Here is a 19349-nt window from a genome sequence, read left to right on the forward strand (position 1 = left end):
CCACTTAGAGATGGCCTTCCTGAAGGATGCCGTAGGCGGAACCGTTGAGACTCGTTGTGATATCACAACAAAGATCCCATTCCTGAAAAGCACAGGAGTGAAAGTCTTCATGAAATTCTCTCCCTTCTCTGTGTCTGAAGCGAAGAGGCCGATCAGGGTCCATCTGAAATGGAGGAGCAGTTGGAGAATTCCTGGGTACTCGATCCCTTCTTTGGGGAGCATCCTGTGGAAAAAAGGGAATTGACTTTTATCACTCAGGGCCTCTGAAACAGTTGCATAACTGATCTGAAAAAGTGATGAAAAAGCAGAGCTGTGTTACATGTAATATTGTATATAATATATCTAGTAGTGATATATTTTCAGCCCCAAACTTCAGCTTGATACAAAAGGTTTGGGGTAACCTTGGCCTTATATACTTTAATAAATGGGGCTAAGGAAGTTGATTAGCTAGAACTTTTTACATTTGAGCTGTAACCTATTTTCAAATACCAAAACTTTTGATTTTTGATTTATTAATAGTCAGAGAACTATCATGAGAGTAAGAGTCAAGATTTTTTTTAACAGTTGATGCATGTGAAACAGTTGATTATCAGGATTTACTATATGTATTTAGCCCCTTAGACACGGTTCTTTAGGATCCTTCAGTAGACCTGGTAAGTCATTCATGTACGTAGACTAAATAACAAGGGTTCAAGGATGCAGCCACATCTGCCCTTTCGAAAGTATCGACCCTTCTCATCATTGGCTCCATTGAGCCCAAACTCTCTCACTGCTGCTAGGAAAGGGGCTGATCGAGGTCAGCAGTTCTGAGTTCTGTCTTAAGGGCAACCAATATTTCCCTGCTCGCTGTATCAGATTCTGCACTAAGATATATAAAAGTAACAAAATGTTGTTTCCTCTGACTGACGCATTTTGTAATTAGATGGTTCAAAAAAGACAATTGTCACTTGTAGATTTCCTCTGTCTACAACCCACGTTTGCTTCTGTAAGTAATGCAATTTTAATCTACCCATTTTCAACTCTACTCAAGAGGAACCTGGCATATATTTAGCCACAATATCAGATGGATGGGCTTGTAATTGCTGGGGTACTTTTTATTCCCCTTTTACACGTAGGAACTAATATTGCCATCTTCCATCCAAATGGATATACAGTAGTATATACAGAGTAAATGAAATTGCCTGTAGAGTGATCAACCAGCTGGGATATTTTTGGAACAGTTCAGCTGGTAGAAAGTCCTGTCCAGGGATTTTATTACTCTTCAAATCTTTTACGATGAATTTACTCATAAACATATTGGTATAAAATAGTTAAGATATTGGCTAATAAGCTTGTAATTTTTTAAATAAAGTGGCTAAGTATTGCTAATCCTCCCTATGAGTTCATGAGACATATATGATTTTTCAAATGTAGGTCATATAATCTATTAGGGTTTTTTTCATGAATATGCGATTTGTTCACCTTTCAAAATTTTGTAATTTTGACTAAGATCATGTAGAAAATATGAGCTTCCCATCACTGCCACGCTTCCCTTTTGCATAGAAGACCTTTTGATTGGCCCCCAAAGCAATGGAGATGGTGGCATAAGAGGATACGTCTGCTTTGATCCTTGCCCCCTCCCCACTGTGGCTCTCAACCCACAGCCATGACTGGCCATTCTGAAAAGCAGCCATTGAATTCAAAACAGAAGATGTGGTTATTTATTTTATTTATTTATTAAATTTATATCCCGCCCTTCTCCCCGAAGGGACTCAGGGGGGTGAACAGCCGAGAATTAAAATAACATACAATATAAAAGTTAAAAGAAGTAAAAATAAATTAAATTAAACGGCCGCCCCAATTTAAAACCCCTAGCAATACAATTAAAAAAAAAACCCTAAAACCTATTCAGGCCAGGCCGGCTTGCTGAAATAAAAATGTCTTCAGGGCCTTACGGAAAGTGCGGAGATCCGGAATCAGCCGTATTCTGGGAGGTAGCTCGTTCCAGAAGGCGGGTGCTCCCACAGAGAAGGCTCTCCCCCTGGGGGCCGCCAGCCGACATTGCTTGACCGACGGCACCCTGAGGAGGCCCTCTCTGTGAGAGCGTATTGGCCGGTTAGATCTATCAGTCATCCATCAACATCCCACTCACTTTACCAGATAAAGAAATTGTCAGCCCTGGAGGCCATCTTTTCTGCCACACTTAGTCTGTGGAAAACTGGGAGGGAGTTTGTATAGAGTTGGTAGAAGTATTTAGCCATAACATTCTTTTCTCTGAGAGTCAAGAAGGTTCAGCCTGCACCTGGAGTGGTGTGATTGGGAGGCAACTCCAGTTGGGACGGTGGATTGATTGGACCATGTGATGGACATGTGGGTGTAGGGGAAGGGACTTCGGCTTTCCTTTGGGTGGGGGAAACCCGGGAGCTTTCAGATTCGGGTTTTCCCCAGATGTGCCAATATGAAATCTCTAATAAAATGGAACTTTGAGGAGCTGCTGGCCTTGGAGTCTTCACTGGTTGGGGGTGTTATTTGGAACCCTGACATAAATATGCACACACACAAACCTGGGGGACTTTGTAGATGCCCACTAAGTTTGACATCTGGATGGTGATGTCCCTTTTAGCTGCATCAAGAAGTGCCAGAAGGTTGTCCTCTCTGCCACAGCTGTAGTTGGGGACGTTGGCTTCTCCAGTAGACAGCAGGTCCAGCAAGGCATCTGAAGTGCCGAGGTTGCTCAGATAGTTGTCACGGATGTTGTAGCCGAGTGTGAGGTTGTGCAGGAGCTGAGGGTTCTTGTTGACCATTTGAAAGGTGAAAATGATGCGTAGGAGCAGAGGCAGATAAGTATATGTAGCACTGTAGAAATATGTTCAGATTATCATCTCTTTCTTTAGACATGTATATTGAGCCTCAAGCCAAGACATTGAAAAAACAAAGGCGAATGATAGTCACACATCATCATTATTTTTATTTTTTTTTGAGTATTGAGATGATGGGCTGGAAATACTCCTCCACCAGGGTTAATGGTCACAAATATAACAACTATTTATAGTGATTTTCATTTAGCCAAAAATTAGGATTCAAAACCTAACATTCAATCATTAAATTAGAACCACCATTAAAGGACTTTTCATAAATGACCCAGAAAGAGCCTTCTACGAGCAAGTGAGCCTGTGAGGATTGGCCATTGAATGTTAATGAGCAGTTAAGAAAGTATGGAAATGGGCCAGTCGACTAAACCTTTTCCATAATTACTGTAAACAACAGCAATAATAAGTATCTAGTATTCAAGTGATGGATTTAGGATTGGGCAGGAAGGGGAAAATAATCTGGAATTATTTCAGGGTTTTTTTCTTCCCCATCCTTGGATTTGAGTCATTTCTACAAAGTAAGGCAACAGAGGGAAGCCATGGAAACCAAAACATTTCAAGAAACCAGACAAGTCTGCAATATAACAATAAAATGTAACAAGAAGAAAAGAAAAAAGACTGTTGGAACTGCAAATAGAAGGAATAAAACTCCATCAGAATGAGCTACTTACAAGTGAGACTGCCTAGAAGGAGGCGTGTTGAAAGGCAATGTTGTACGTGGTATTGTTGTTGCAGAGATGACCAAGCTAAAGAGATGGTCTCCTGGCTTGTAATAGCTCCATGGTCCTTTTCCATCCTGGTGCTCCAAAATCAGTGGGCACTTCATCCTAAACTTCCCAGAGACCGGCTGGGACATCAGCAGCACCAGAAGCAGAAGCAGAAGGTCCATAATTGATAGGTATGAATCAATCCCTTTCCTCTTTCTAAACAAGAACAACAGGAAGAGTTAGAAGAATTCAAAGCACCTCACAAGTTGAAACTGCCAAATGGCTTTCTCAATTCAGAGAGAGAGACAGAGAGAGAGAAAGAGAAACAGAGGGGGAGAGAGGGAGAGAGAGAAAAAAACTGAGCTTCACATGGAGAGATAAGTACCCTGAAGAGCACAGCCCCTGTCCATCCTAAATCTTATGCAAAACACCCAGCATGATCCCTTCCACGTTGTTTCAATCTGATGTTTACATCCAAGGAAGTCCCTGGAGAAATAGCAGAAGAGGCCTCAAAGACCAGGATGGTGATAATTACAGTGAGAAGCAACTTCTCCTCTGGGGATCCCGAAATTCTTCTGGAGCATTTTATGTAGACAGGTAGTCGGAGAAAAGCATTTTAGTGAAAAAAAAATACAGATATAACAAGGGGTGCTATTCAGCAAGTTCTTTTTTTTTTTATTGAAAAAGTTTTTCAAATACAAATTTTTCCCCCTTTTCCCCCCTCCTCCCTAACCCCCCCTCACCCTCCCACCCCCCATGGCTTCTCCAAAAATAAAATCCAGATTGATATCAAATTATATATACTTTACCATCCTTTTACACCACCCCCCACATGCTAACCATTTCTTTCTAACGTTATTATTATATTTCCCCTATACTATACATTTCAAAGCAACCTTCAACTATAAAACTATATAATAAATCCTAATTTGACATTTACTCAATTTATAATCTACCCATTTCCTCCCCCATACATATATCTCCTAATTCAAATCTTTTGCGTATATTTATATCTAAACATAACATCCCTTTTCCTAAACTAAACAATCAGTAACCTAACCCATCTCCACACATTTTCCTACAGGTCTACCATACATAATATTTTTAATATCTTTGTTCATCTGCCCGCACCACACAACTAAAAAATATTTCCATATAAGTGAAATCCTCTAATGACTTTAAATTTATAATCCATATAGCGTCTTCTGTAACGTCTTTCAACTAGATTATTAATTCCATCGCCCATGTTAGGGTAACATCAGGTTCAGCTTCCAACAGTATATTCAGTATCTTCCATTACCATCTGCCCCCATCAATAGTAAGTATTTTCGTATATAAAAAACCACCCGAGTGACTTTATATTTATATTCCACATGGTATCTTCTGTAGTGTCTTTTATCTAGATTATTGATTCCAACCACCACATTGGGGTAACAACCAGATCTTCTGCATGCCCCAATCCCATAGTTCTCTTGCCTTATAGCTCAGCATATACGTAATCCATTTTTCAAAGAGTCCAAAATAGAAAGTTCCAATCCACCAAATCAGAGGCCACCTTCCACATCCCGAAAGCACCAGCACTGCAGAGATCTGCCATTCTCCTCAAAATAGTATAAGTCAATAATTTGCCTCAATTATATTTTCATATATCAGCCATCTATAAATCCCACTTATTGTATTTAATCATCTCTTAAGTAACTGGCATTAGTCTGTTGGCTAATAAAAAAGAAAAAAAAAGAAAAAAATGTTTTTTGTTTAGTTTAAAATTTTTTAGTTTTGTAGAACCTGCTTCTTCTTTTCTTAACTTGTTGTGGTTTAGATCTCCATCCTGGTTGCCTTTCTAGGACTTGTATATCAGCTGATTGAATTCCATGCTGGTCTGTAACTTGATGAGACATCAAATCAAAATCCAAAGCCGCCTCTCTTATATTTATAGGTGATCCAGCTATAGCCTCTGAAGGAGAATCCAAAAGTGGCTCATCCAAAAAGACCTCTGTAACTTGTTGTTTTTCCATTACCTCCATCTCCATCTGCTTAGCCTGAATTTCAATCTCTTGTTCATTTTGCTTTTCTTTATCCCCCTCCTGTGTTCCTGACACTGTTGGCATACGTGGAGGTGTTGGATCCATCTTGAAGACCTTGTAGTAAAATTCTTCCGCTTTTTCAACAGTATTTAATTGATATCTTTCTCCTTGGTATCTCAATATTATACCAACTGGAGCATCCCACCTAAATGGGATGTTTTGTTTTTTTAGCTCAGTCACCAGAAATTCAAATTCCTTTCTATCTTTTAACATCTTGGACGGCAGCTCTTTATATATCCAAATCTTCCTTCCATTTATTTCTAGAGTGGAGTTAAAAGACTTTTGCACAATATCATTTCTTATTCCTTTATCAGTAAAGTAAATCACCACATCTCTAGGCAACTGCCTTTGCTTTGCAACCCAAGAGTTTATTCTGTACGCCTTATCAATCTTACAGGATACCTCTTCAGGACTAACCTTTAAAATCGCAGCCAGAACTTCAGCAGACATCTTTCTCAGGTCCTCTCTGCTATTTTCCTGTATTCCCCTCATTCTGACTGCAAATTCCATGGACCTATATTGCATCATTGTAACTTCTCTTTCAATCCTTTGTTTTATATTATCTGCATTGTAGGTCTTGTGCTCAGCTTTCTTTATTTTAGGCTTTACTTCTGAGCTATTTTCTTGAGTATTTATCAAATCATTTTCAATTTTTTGTATTTTATTGTCCAAATTATAAATCTTATCATCAGCTTCATTCATTTTAGACTCTAATAAATTGATATTTTTATCCATCTTTATAACTATTTCTGAAAAAGTTTTCAAAGCTGTTATAATCTGTTGTTTCAGATTATCATACTTTCGTTGTACCAACTCTTTAATTTCCTGCCTGAATTTTTCAAGATTCTGGTTCACAATCTCATCATGTCTTGCCATCTCCTCCAAAACAAATTCCTTTAGGTCTTTAGAGCCATTCTTCTGAATCTGCAAGCTCAAAACTTGCTCATATGATTTGTAGATGGGGGACCCCCCCCCAGCTTGGTTGTCTGGCTTTATCTGTTTTAACGCCATGCTGCCACACAGACAAACTCTTTTTTTTTTTAAAAGGACTTTCCTCCAAACAATATCAATATCAAGTCTCTAAGAAGGAAGAAACTTAAAATAGAAATTTTTCTCTTCAATTCTAGCCAGCGCTATTGTTTCAGATACTTTGTAGCGTATTAGGCTATTCAAACGGAAGGACTTTCGCTTTCAGCTTTCTTCTTCTCAAGCCTCAGTCAGTCACCATTTTAAAAACTTTCTTTCTTCACTTTTAAAATCACTCATAAAATTGTTAGAAATACTTGGGATTTAGGGTTCCAAATCCAGATTTCATCCTATTTGTTCAAACAATCTGTTAGATTTTGTTGATTGGGTTGGTCCCATCGCCTGGCTCTGCAAGAAGCAGAGTTCCCCCGACGCCCGGAGCAACGGTGAGCTGTATAGGGAGCCACATTCTGCTTCCTCCCCAAGAGTAAAAAAAAAACTCTGGGGAGTTCGCAGAGGGCTCTACCTGTCCTCGCCGGCTCTATCTCACGTCTCCTAAGGAGACAGAGTTTTTCGAGCCGTCTCTCAGCTGTAGAGACGGCTCTTTACAGGCGGTGAGGCTGGTGGTCCCGAAAGACCGTCCGGCAGTGGCGGAAACCAAACCGGAAGCCCTATTCAGCAAGTTCTGACAGGTTCTGGAGAACCAGTAATGGAAATTTTGAATAGTTCAGAGAACCAGCAAATACCACCTCTGGCTGGCTCCAGAAGAGAAGGACTAGGGGAGACATGATAGTGTTCCAATATCTCAGGGGTTGCCACAAAGAAGAGGGAGTCAAACTATTCTCCAAAGCAGAATAGTTCTGAGGGTAGAACAAGAAGCAATGGGTGGAAACTAATCAAGGAGAGAAGCAATTTAGAACTAAGGAGAAATTTCCTGACAGTTAGAACAATTAATAAGTGGAACAACTTGCCTGCAGAAGTGGTGAATGCTCCAACACTGGAAATTTTAAAGAAGATGTTGGATAACCATTTGTCTGAAGTGGTGTAGGGTTTCCTGCATGGGCAGGGGGTTGGACTAGAAGCAGGACAGGAGGCGGCAGTCATGACATGGGTTTCGTTCACTGCCTGCAAGCTGAGGGTGGCAAGCAGCCGAGCGAGCCAGCCAGCGATGTGCTGGCTGCCTCTAATCTGGCCTTTCTCCCTGCCTCTCCCAGCCAATGGTGCTCACAAGTAAACTGCAGCTAGGAGTGTCAAATATGGCTGGCAATGAACATTTGTGTGGTAGCTGCTGGCTGAAGCTACTAAACAGGTGGCCAAACTAAGTGCCTGAAGGACCCCATCCCGTCACTGGGAGTCCAGGTGACTTGGTGATTGGTGAGTGGCTGGGCTCCTCGAGAGATGGAGTTTGCAGGGGGCTGATCTACCACTGGCTACAACAGAATGGAATGGAATGGAATGGAATGGAATAGAATAGAATAGAATAGAATAGAATAGAATAGAATAGAATAGAATAGAATAGAATATAATAGAATAGAATAGAATAGAATAGAATAGAATAGAATAGAATTCTATTCACTATTTCCAGGTTGGTCCCATGGGCCAGATCTAAGCTCCCCATGGGCTGGATCTGGCCCCTGGGCCTTGAGTTTGACACCCCTGCCCTAAAGCATTTCAGTCAAGTCTCTGTCCAGTCTCTTCTTAAAAGCCTCCGGTGATGAAGCACCTACAACCTCTGAAGGAAAGCTGCTCCATTTGTTAATTGCTCTCACAGTTAGGAATTTTCCCCTTAGTTCTAAGTTGCTTCTTTCCTTGATTAGTTTCCATCAGTGGTGAAATCCAAATTTTTTTACTACCAGTTCTGTGGGCGTGGCTTGGTGGGCATGATGTGGCTTGGTGGGTGTGGCAGGGGAAAGAAACTGCAAAATCCTCATTCCCACCCCACTCTGGGGCCAGCCAGAGGTGGTATTTGCCAGTTCTCCGAACTGCTCAAAATTTCCACTACAGGTTTTCCAGAACCTGTCAGAACCTGCTGGATTTCACCCCTGGTTTCCATCCTTTGCTTCTTGTCCTAACCTCAGGTGCTTTGGAAAACAGGTTGACCCCCTCTTTTCTTTAACAAGCCCTCAAATATTGGAACACTGCTATCATGTCACTCCTGGTCCTTCTTTTGTCAAGACTAGCTGTACCCAATTCCTGCATCCATTCTTCATATGTTTTAGTCTCCAGACCCTTAATCGTTTTAGTTCTTCTTCTCTGCACTCTTTTCAAATTCTCAATATCTTTCTTACAATGTGGTGACCAACACTGGATGCAGTATTCCAGGTATGGTCTTACTAAGGTCTTATAAAGCAGTACTAATACTTCACATGATCTTGACTCTATGACTCTGTTTATGCAACCAAGGATTGCATTAGCTTTTTTGGCTGCTGCTGCACACTGCTGGCATAAACCATATTTAAGTGATTGTCCATTAGGACTCCAAGATCCCTTTCATAGTTATTGCGTGTGAGTCAAGTTTCACCTAATCTTTACTTGTACATTTTCAGCCTAAGTGTAAAACCTTACTTTTCCCTACATTAAATTTCATTTTGTTGGATTGGGCCCAGTGTTCAAGTATGTTGAGATCCATTTGGATCTTGAGCCTATCAGCTGGGGTGTTGGCTATTCCTTCTGGCTTAGTGTCATCTGAAATTTTGAAGAGTTCCCTTTCTATTCCCTCAACTAAGTTGTTTATGAAGATATTGAAGAGTACTGGCCCTAAGACGGAACTTCCTGGTGCCCCACTGTTCAATTCCCTCCATGTAGAAGTAGTACCATTAAGGACTACTCATTGAATGCAGTTTGTCAGCCAGTTACAAATCCATCTGGTGGTGACTATTTTGGACTTCTGTATGGCATTTGATAAAGTAGACCACAACCAACTACTCGATAAGGTAGAAAAATGTGGGTTAGATAGCATGACCACCAAATGGATTCATAAACAGCTGACCGACTGTACTCAACATGTAGTCCTTAATGAAACTGCATCCATATGGAAGGAAGTATACAGTGGAGTAAATCAAGGCTTTGTCTTAGGCCCGGTACTATTCAATATATTCATAAATGATTTGGACAAGGGGATAGAAGGGGAATTCATCAATTTTCAGATGACATCAATCTGATGTCAAGCCTCCAAGTAATATGTCCCCAGAATGAATAATCCAAGGCAACCATATTCCATCAAAGTCTTTTTATTAGAAACATATCAAATTGGCAAGGTCTTGGTGTAATTCCGGCTCTGACCTCATGCTGGAATTACATCCAGTAAAAAGCAAAAGTTTGAAATTTCCCCCCCTAGTCACATTCTCCAATCAGCTTACAATCCAACTTTCCAGTGACTCCAAACTCCACCTTCAGCTATCTGCAGGCACATTCTCAGTTCCCACGGGAAAGAATGCCACCTAGCCACAACATCCCCCCTTATCCCTACAACCTCCCTTCCTACTGCTGACAGACTGGAACCAGGGCGTGTCTTAGTCTGCAACTTCTGAGTCTGTGCAGAGAAAGAGAAACTGAAACCAGTGTGTGTTAATCTCTCTCTGCTGTAATCTGTGTCTGTGAACATGTCTGCTGATCTGAGCTGAAGAATCAACTATTGGTATTGTAAATACTTTATGTGTTATTATGAATATAAAGAAGTTAATGAACCCAGCTGATTCAGTTATCTGTGTGTGCTTCTGGATTTGATTTTTGCAAGAAACTCTGACAAAATCCCTTTGCAGAGTACCTAGAGAAAGTTTAGAAAAAGAATAGGAAATGACTACAATAAAACATATGTCAGCTTCAGGGTCGACATCTGGCAGGAGTAGCCAATACTGCAGAAGATGGGCTGAAGATATAGAAGGATCACAACACACCTGAACACTGGAACGTATCTAAAAAAATGAAATTCAATGGCAAGAAAAGTAAGCAAGAAAAATCAAATGCACAGGTATAGTACCTGGTTCAATAGTACTAGCTGCAAGAGTGATCTAGGAGTCCTAGTGGACACTCACTTAAATATGAGTCAGCAGGGTGCGGAACCTGCCAAAAAAGCTAACACAGTCCTACGCCGCATTAACAGACAACAGCTTCCCATTTGTGGACCAGAGGATCATGTGGCCTTTTGGATAAGAGACCAATCTGGTTTCAGGCTGTTTTCTTTCTTTTGGGGATACCTTCACAGATAATGTTGAACCTTCCAACTGCTGTTTTGCAATGGAGTTATTCTTGTTGGGATATACTGTATCCAGAAAGGGTTTTGAGAGAATAAACACTCTTCATATTTTTTATTTCCTTCCATTTTAAGTAACCTTAATAGTAAAACAAATGCAAAGGAAGTGTAAAATTTAATAACTGCAATGAAAAATTAAACATTATGAGTTTATGAAACAATTTCAATATAAGTCATGTACTTTTATCATTAGATGTTCCTTAGTATTTAAATCTGGTCTCAGGATGATAATGTAGCACTTGGGGAAGAAGATGCAACCCAGCAGCGCAGCACTGGAGGCCAAGATGGAAATGATCTGCACAGCCACCATGGACTTTCCTTTGGTGCTCAGGTAAGTGGGCAGGAAGGAGATCCAGATGCTGCAGAAGACCAGCATGCTGAAGGTGATCAGCTTGGCTTCGTTGAAGGCTGCAGGCAGGTTTCTTGCCAGGAAAGCCACCGTGAAACAAATGGCAGCTAGGAAACACATGTAGCTGAGGGTGATGTAGAACATGGTGACAGAGCCTTCATTGCATTGAAGAACAATCTCTCCAGGCTGGGAGTGGAGGTCAGAGTCAGGGAATGGGGGGGAAAACCCCAGCCACAATGCACAAATGAAAATTTGGACAGCAGAAGAAGAAAGGACGATGGAGTTGGACAAGCTCTTCCCCAACCATCTTCTAACCCTGTTGCCCGGTTTTGAGGCTAAGAATCCCAGCACCACTGTGATTGTTTTGGCCAACACAGAAGACACTGCTACTGAGAAGACAATGCTGAATACCATCTGTCGGAGAAGGCAGGTGGCTTTCCTCGGTCGTCCAAGGAAGAGAAAAGAGGACAAGAAGCAAAGCAGGAGGGAGACCAGGAGGATGTAGGAGAGGTCCCGGTTGTTGGCTTTGACAATGGGAGTTTCTAGGTATTTTATGAATATGATTAAAACAAAGCCTGTGGTTAGAAATAAAAGTAGGGCCAAACAGACCAGGATGATGCCCAGACATTCTTCATAGGACATGAAGGATACTTTTTTGGGGATACATTGGATTCGGTTCTCAGTTGGATACTGATGATCAGGGCACTTTGTGCATTTTTCAATATCTGAGAAAACAAAGTAATATTTCTTTTATAGCCCTTCTTTTCATATTTCAAGAAAGAGCTTTTTGGATGACAGCTAATACTGAGAGGCAGGAAAGCCATAATAAATGTTAACTAGGAGCCTGTACGATTCGCCAGTGGTGCGATTTGCTGGTTCTCCAAACTACTCAAAATTTCTGCTTGAACCAGTCCGAACCAGCTGAATTCCACCTCTGGTGGTAATGCTGTCTATCTCACATTTTTTTTCTAGTTTATCAAGAAGTAGGTTGTGGTCTACTTTGTCAAATGCCTTGTTGAAATCTAAGTATACTATGTCCAAAGCATTTCACTGGTCTACTAATTTAGTCACCTTGTCAAAGAATGAAATAAGATTGGTTTGGCATGATCTTTTTTTAACAAACCCATGCTGGCTACTAGTTATAACTTTATTTGTTTCTAGATGTTCACAGATCTGTTTTTTTTTAAATTATCTTTTCCAGTATCTTCCCAGGTATTGGTATTAGGCTGATTGGTCTGTAGTTTCCTGGGTCTGTTCCCCTCGCCACTTTTTTGAAGACGGGAACCACATCAGCTCTTTTCCAGTCCTCTGGTAGTTCATTGGTGCACCAGGATTTTTTAAAGATATGGTACAATGTTTCTGAGATAACACCTGCCAGCTTCTTCAGAACTCTGGGATGTAATAAAACCCAAAAGAGTATTACCTGGCACTACAACTACCCTTCGTTGAGGCCACCCACATTTTCATCCTGCGCTTACCTCACCCTATTTGCACCACTTTTGGAAACACCAAATTCCCTGGAAGGTTAGAAGGCTGGAGGTCTTTCAGAACTCATCAGGGAGGGTGTTCTATATAGCGGTGGTCCCCAACCTTTTGTTTTATGTTTTGTTTTTTGTTTGTTTTATTAGATTTATATACCGCCCTACTCCCGAAGGACTCAGGGCGGTGAACAGGCACAAAAGAAAATAAAATACATAGATACAAAAGTTAAAAGACATAATTAAAACCAGATTAAATCTTTTGAGCACCAGGGACTGGTTCCAAGGAGAAAGGTTTTTCTGTGGACTGTGGGGGGCATGGTTTTGCATGCTGCCTGCATCCTGCAGATAGGGCTTCACTTCTTTGCGTGGACTGGTTTCTGGCATTCCGTGGCCCAGTGCCAGCCCACAGACTGAGGGTGGGGGTTGGGGAACCCTGTTCTCTAGGACAGGGGCTGCAATAGAAAAACACAGAGTTCCAAGGATCCACAAAGTGGCAAAGTTTTAGGGAATGGACCTGGAGCGTGGCTTTCCTATCCACTCTGGTGAGACAAGGAGATCTCCTGAGGGAGAGGGAGAGGAAGTCCCACAAGTACCCTAGTTCTATGGATGTAGAGCTTTAACTTTGACTTTAATTGCATTTGGGAAGAAACTGGAAGCTTGTGCAACTCACACAACAGGGATGTAACTCAACATTGTGCATGCACTGCCATCGTACTCATAAATTCCAGGTGACCCCATGCAAAGCACAACGCATTAATTCAAGCAAGAAGTGGCCAAGGCATGGGCAAGGCCTCCAATCCAGGAAAAGGCACAGCTGGTACATAAAAAGAATCTGTGTCAGCAGCTGACACGAGTTTATCAAAAACAGATCATATCAGACAAATCTTTTTGCGTAGGTTGGCAATGTGACTAAATTAGTAGACCAGTGAACTGAACTATGAGATTTCCAAGGTCCCTTCCAACTTGGCTATTCTGTTAATCTGTTGTATTGTTATTCCATTGCTGTTATTCTCACAGTTATATCCTCCTGATGGATTTTATGATGAGTCCTCCATTTGGTTTTCTCTTGTCCCTTGAGTCAAACCACTATCCCTCAATGATCTTCCCAATTAGATCTTCCTGCTTATATTGCTCTATGATCTCAGTAAGGATTGATGGATGGATGGATTTATATCTTTTGGCCTATAAGGTAAAGATAGTTTGGGTGAGCAAAAGCCATTGACCTGAAACCATTCCTGGTATTTCAAGGGTTTCAGATGTTGCTAACAAAGTTAAACATGGGAGGACACTTCCAAGTTGACCAATAGAAGAGAGATTCCTTTTGACAAAAGTGAATCCACTATGACCTCCCATCTTTCCCTACCTCGTCCTTCAAAATCTTTTTCTTATTCTTCCCACAATGGAAGCAATTGGGCATGTTGAAAATAAAGAACAAGAACAAAATAGTCAAGCCTAGATGTCTCTTTTAACATGCACCTTGGTTAGAATAGAATGGAATGGAATGGAATGGAATGGAATGGAATGGATTAGAATTCTTTATTGGCCAAGTGTGATTGGACACACAAGGAATTTGTCTTGGTGCATATGCTCTCAGTGTACATAAAAGAAAAGATACGTTCATCAAGTATCATAAAGTACAACACAATGATAGTCATAGGATACAAATGCTCTGAATGAAACCAGCACCCTTTCCTCTGGTGTCACCCACCTTCCTGAGTGGAGATGGTCCCCTCCGGACAAGGGATACAGTCATAGCAGCAAACTGGCTCTCCTTCCCGAGCCTGCTTAAAAAATCCAGGATGACAATTTCCCACGCATTTCGACTGAGGCAGAGACTAAGCAGAAAAACCAAGGAATGCCAAAGAAAATATGTCAGAAGGAAGCATCCATGGAAAATGGATGTAGGCATGACCATTAGCCAAGAAATCTCTGGGCTTCACTTAGATAAATATGAAATCACTGACTCATTCCCTACTGATGTAGGAGATAGAATTATTGGTATATTATTCATTTAGTTCCTCCCTTTTGCTTCTGGGGTATCACATGGCAATAAAAGACTTTCCCACTAGCTAAGTCATTGAATGACAAGCATCTGGGTTGCTCCTCATGGCCATCTTAGCATGTATTCCTCCAATCTTCATATACTCAAGATTTTAAAGTATGGTGATCTAATATTAAATTTTAGAATAAATAAAATGTATTTATTCTAAAAAAAATTCTAAAAGTTTATTAAATTTTAATAAATTAATTATATTAAAATAGAATAAAATAATGGTAAAGAAAGAAACTTCTGACCAGTAGGAATTTGGAAAGAGTCTTGTGGACTACAGAAAACAGAAAACAGTTTTCATTGCAATGAAATTCAATGGTGAGAAAACCATTTCTTGCCTACATTTAGGCAAGAAAAACCAAATGCACAGGAATAGTGCATGCTGGGCTCAACAGTAATAAATGGTGCTGGGCTCAAGAGTAATAAGTGCGAGAGGGATCTTGGAGTCCTAGTGGACAATGACTTAAATAGGAGCCAGCTGCCAAAAAAGCCAACACAGTCCTAGGTTGTGTTAAGAGAGAGATAGAATCAAGATCACATGAAATGTTAATGCCACTTTATAATGCCTTGGTAAAGCCACACTTGGAATACTGTGTCCAGTTTTGGTCACCGCAATATAAAAAAGATGTTGAGACCTTGGAAAGAGTACAAAGAGACTCTAGAAAAAAGCAGCAAAGATGATAAGGGGAAATTACTTTCTCACCAATTTTATGGAGGTACTGAAAAAAAGAGTGGACAGAAAATTTCCTGTGTCCTAAGCAATAATTATCCAGCGTCCCATTTTTGACATGGCTGAATAAGCTTTAAACTAGGTTCCATATTACAGCATCTGAAGGACACCTTTGCTCAATAGTACTGAAGGCATCCCCCACAATTATAAGGGTTCTAGGACCAACATTTAATTCTCACTGAAGGTCATCCACCTTTGTGACTAGGTTTAATTCCCTTGAAATGGCTCCTAAGGCCATTTGGAAGAGAAGAGAAAAGCTACCGATGTTTCTCCGACCTTGTTAAGCAACGTTAGCCGTGAAAGAGCCTCTTTGTTGATCATAAGCCTCTGTCTTTCATAACTCCCCAGCTTCTCATTGAAGGGCTTTTCCTCAGGAAGGTTCACCAAGCTCATAATGTTCAGATCTGCTGTTACATCGCCATTTTGATCCAAGTACAGTTTGTTCCGGGAAAGATTGCAAAACTCATTCTTCTCTAGAAAGGGATGGAACTAGAATAGAAACATCTAGGCATTTTAAAAGCAGAAAACTCCATGTCTTGTTTCATGTGGTCTTTTCACATTGGAATGTTTTTTATGGTTATCTAATTTTCAAATATACTTATTTGGGAAAACAAGGAATCTGCAAATCTATCAACGATTACAAATCTCTGACCAACACTTTTTGGAGCTTAGAAAATTACAGAAGATCCTTTCTGAATTTCTTTCTCTCCCAGTTATGTAGCTCTGGGATCCCACACTCCCCCTTCAGGGGTTGTCCGGTTGAAAGCATCTCTTCCCCTCTCCCATTGCCCAAGGTAATTTATTTATTAAATTTATATTGCCGCCTATTCGCCCATGGCATTGCATTGCATTCCTTACCAGATTGTGGGAACGCTAGTGATATAATTTGATTTTGTAAAATCTTAACGAACTATTTCCTGGTGTTATTACAAACCTAGTTAAATGAGAGCTGCATGGTACAATAATTAGGTGGATAAAATTGTATTCAAATAATAAGTGAAGTGGGTGTAAAGTTCTGTGCTTGGAATAAGAAAAAACGAGAAGCATGGGAAGAAGGCTGAAGGATACCAAATCAGAATATTTGTGAAAACAATCCAAAATAGTGGTTGATTGCAAAATTACAGTGAGCCCCAAGTGTGATGCTCATGGAAAGAATGCAAATGGGTCCATTATTTTGCTATATTATTTTATTAATTTATTATATGATTCTCTCTTTTATTAGTTTTATTGTTTTTATAGGAGATTTTATTTCTTGTAAGCTGCCTTGAGTTGCCATGTGCAAATAGGCGGCAATATAAATTTCCAAATAAATAAATAAGAGGCAAAGGAAGTGAAATTTGTGTTTTGGGGGCACCCCAACTCAAAGGCAAGATCCCCCTGTGTGCACCATTGTAGGAGACGGCTTTTCACAAAACCTGGATGAGGTTTAGGGAAGGGCAAGGAAGCCAAGGAAGCTCTTAGACTTGAGGAAAGACAACAAGCTAAAAATCAGGAGGAGTTTGGGAACAACTTTTCCAACTAACACAATCTCTTAACTGGAGAAGAGAGGATACAGCACTTTTTAAAAAAATAACTGAATATGTTTCAAAGAAACTTAAAATCTGTTCACCATAGTTCCAGAATGCCAGACATTGAAAAATGATTTTAATTGCAAAAGGGGAAATTCTGGCTAAAGGAGCGGGAAACGAGGAGCAGTTTCAGAGCTGAGTCACTGAACCAGAGACATTCTGTCTCCCATTCAGTGATTTTCTTAAATGCAAAAACCAAACTGCCATCAATCCGAACAGCTTTAAACTGCAGAGATGAAGGGTTGGGCTAGATGGTCTCAGGCTCTTTTAAATTTATGAAGTATCATTTTAATCTCAAATTCATACATACAGGAATTTATGTAAAAAAAGTAATACACATCCTTTTTTAAATTGGGAACGTTCAATGTCAACATAGGTCTGTTATGGTGCCTGCTCTTTGGAACATTATACCCTGAGCTATTAGATTGGCCAAATGGTTGGCCTTTTGTGGCACAAGGAGGAGGTTTAGATGTTTCCCCTTCATCATCCTCCAGGTTCCTCCTCAAAAGGAACTAAATCTGAAGGATCCTTTTCCAGACCCTCATACCTGCCATGGCTGCAGCCTTGGAGTTCCCAGCCTCTCTTTGCTTTCCTTCCTTCTCCACCTGGATCTGGAGGAATAGGCAGAATTCAGGGCATGAGCCAGAGTATGAATGATAGCGTGAATATAGTGGTAATTTGGGATCCGGATCCTGTTCCTTTTCTCTGTGGTCTCCAGTAGCGCTTCCTGGGTGCACTTTCTCCGGCCTTTGACAGCAAAGACGTGCTTCAAAAATGAACAGTGAAAAGACTGATCTTGGTACTGGGCTTCCACAAAGAGATTGGGTTCAAATCCATCGTTATTTAGTCTTTTTTTCCACTGAAAAGTAAAAGTCCAAATACTATGGACATATTTGAGAAGTCTGTGCTTCTTTATCGAATATGTTCCCAAGAGAGTCATGATCCAGACTTTCCCTTCAGTGGGTCTTGGCAAACCTTCAAATGTTGAATGGAAAGGAAGAATTCTGTCCCAAAGAGAATCATATTCCATGAAGTGAACAAAGACATTGACTTGTCTCCACTTAGAGACAGCATCCCTGACGGGTGCTGTAAGGCCAGTCTTTGAGATTCGTTGTGATACAATGACACAGATTCCCTTCCTGACGAGCAAAGGAGTCAAAATCCTCATGAAATGTTCTCCCTTCTCTGTGTCTGAAGTGAAGAGTCCAATCAATGTCCATCTAAAATGGAGGAGCAGTTGGACAATTCCTGGGTACTGGATCCCTTCTTTGGGGAGCATCGGGTGGAAAAAAGGGAACCGACTTTTATCACTCAGAGCCTCTGAAACAATTCTGTCTCTCATCTGAATAAATAACGAAGAATGCTATGTTATACTTTAGGGTCCTATGACATTCAAAATAATCACTTTTAATAAATCCAACTTTGTTCTTATGAATAGATTAGAATAGGTTTTTGATTAGTCATTAAGTTATATCAAAGTACAGAATTAAAAGACACAGAATAGTAACAAAACTGTATATAAAAATATAATAAAAGAAAGAAATTAACTAAAATAAAACAAGAACAATGAATAAAAGTCGTATTCCTGTGTCAACTATAGAATTTACCTCAGTCAGACCCATATATACAGATCAAGTGAACAGTTTTGTTTCAAAAAAAGGGCTGCATTATATATATTTAAATTCTTATTGCACAGGAAATATTTTGTTTTAAATATCACCAAAAGTCATTTGTCTAATGTGCAATCCAAGACACCGATTTTTCTTACAAAATTAACATTCAAATAATAGATGTGTTACATCTTCTATCTCTGGAGTTCCACAAATAAAAGCCTGTCTGTTTTAAGGGACTTTGTTATATCTTCCTTATTTAACTGTGTCCAGAAGCTAAAACCTTTTTCAAGTAAATACTTGAAAATACTTGACACATCCGGCCCGCCAGTTTGATGCCCTTGCAGTCTACATGAGCTCCTTTGATGATGAGGGAGGCAAGATGAAGGCTCAGAGGAAGCTACTCCCAGGTGAGGAAAGGCGTTCACTCGCTCTACTGCCTGGCCACTGAAGAGCCATCTATGGCTGTGAAGTCCTTTCCCAAAAGCTGCAACTTCTGATGCCGATTAATTAATAATCAGAATGTTATTATGAGAGCAGGAGTCAAGCCTATGGAACAAACCTGAGATTATGGTAATAATATCCTATTGTCAGCACACGTAACAAAATGTTTACTATATGTATTTAGTACTTTAGGCATGTGTACATCTGACTCCCTCATTGGTCCGGATAAGTAGTTCTTTCCACGGTGCAGGTATGGAGC

At 40.3% G+C, this 19349-nt stretch overlaps 1 protein-coding gene across 1 annotated transcript; it reads right to left on the bottom strand.

Annotated features, from left to right (window-relative positions):
* Window positions 1–4: 4 nt before the first annotated feature.
* LOC148116213 (extracellular calcium-sensing receptor-like) lies at window positions 5–11867 on the bottom strand. The gene is made up of 4 exons (XM_087885418.1): window positions 11577–11867; window positions 11132–11542; window positions 10803–10867; window positions 5–223 (listed from the first exon to the last, which is right to left on the bottom strand). The coding sequence occupies exons 1-4, from the start codon at window positions 11833–11835 to the stop codon at window positions 5–7; spliced, it is 954 nt and encodes a 317-aa protein (XP_087741544.1). The 5' UTR covers window positions 11836–11867.
* Window positions 11868–19349: the final 7482 nt, after the last annotated feature.

This window comes from Pantherophis guttatus, chromosome 2 (assembly GCF_059756535.1).
Source record: "Pantherophis guttatus breed Tessera chromosome 2, ASM5975653v1, whole genome shotgun sequence".
Lineage (NCBI taxonomy): Eukaryota > Metazoa > Chordata > Lepidosauria > Squamata > Colubridae > Pantherophis > Pantherophis guttatus.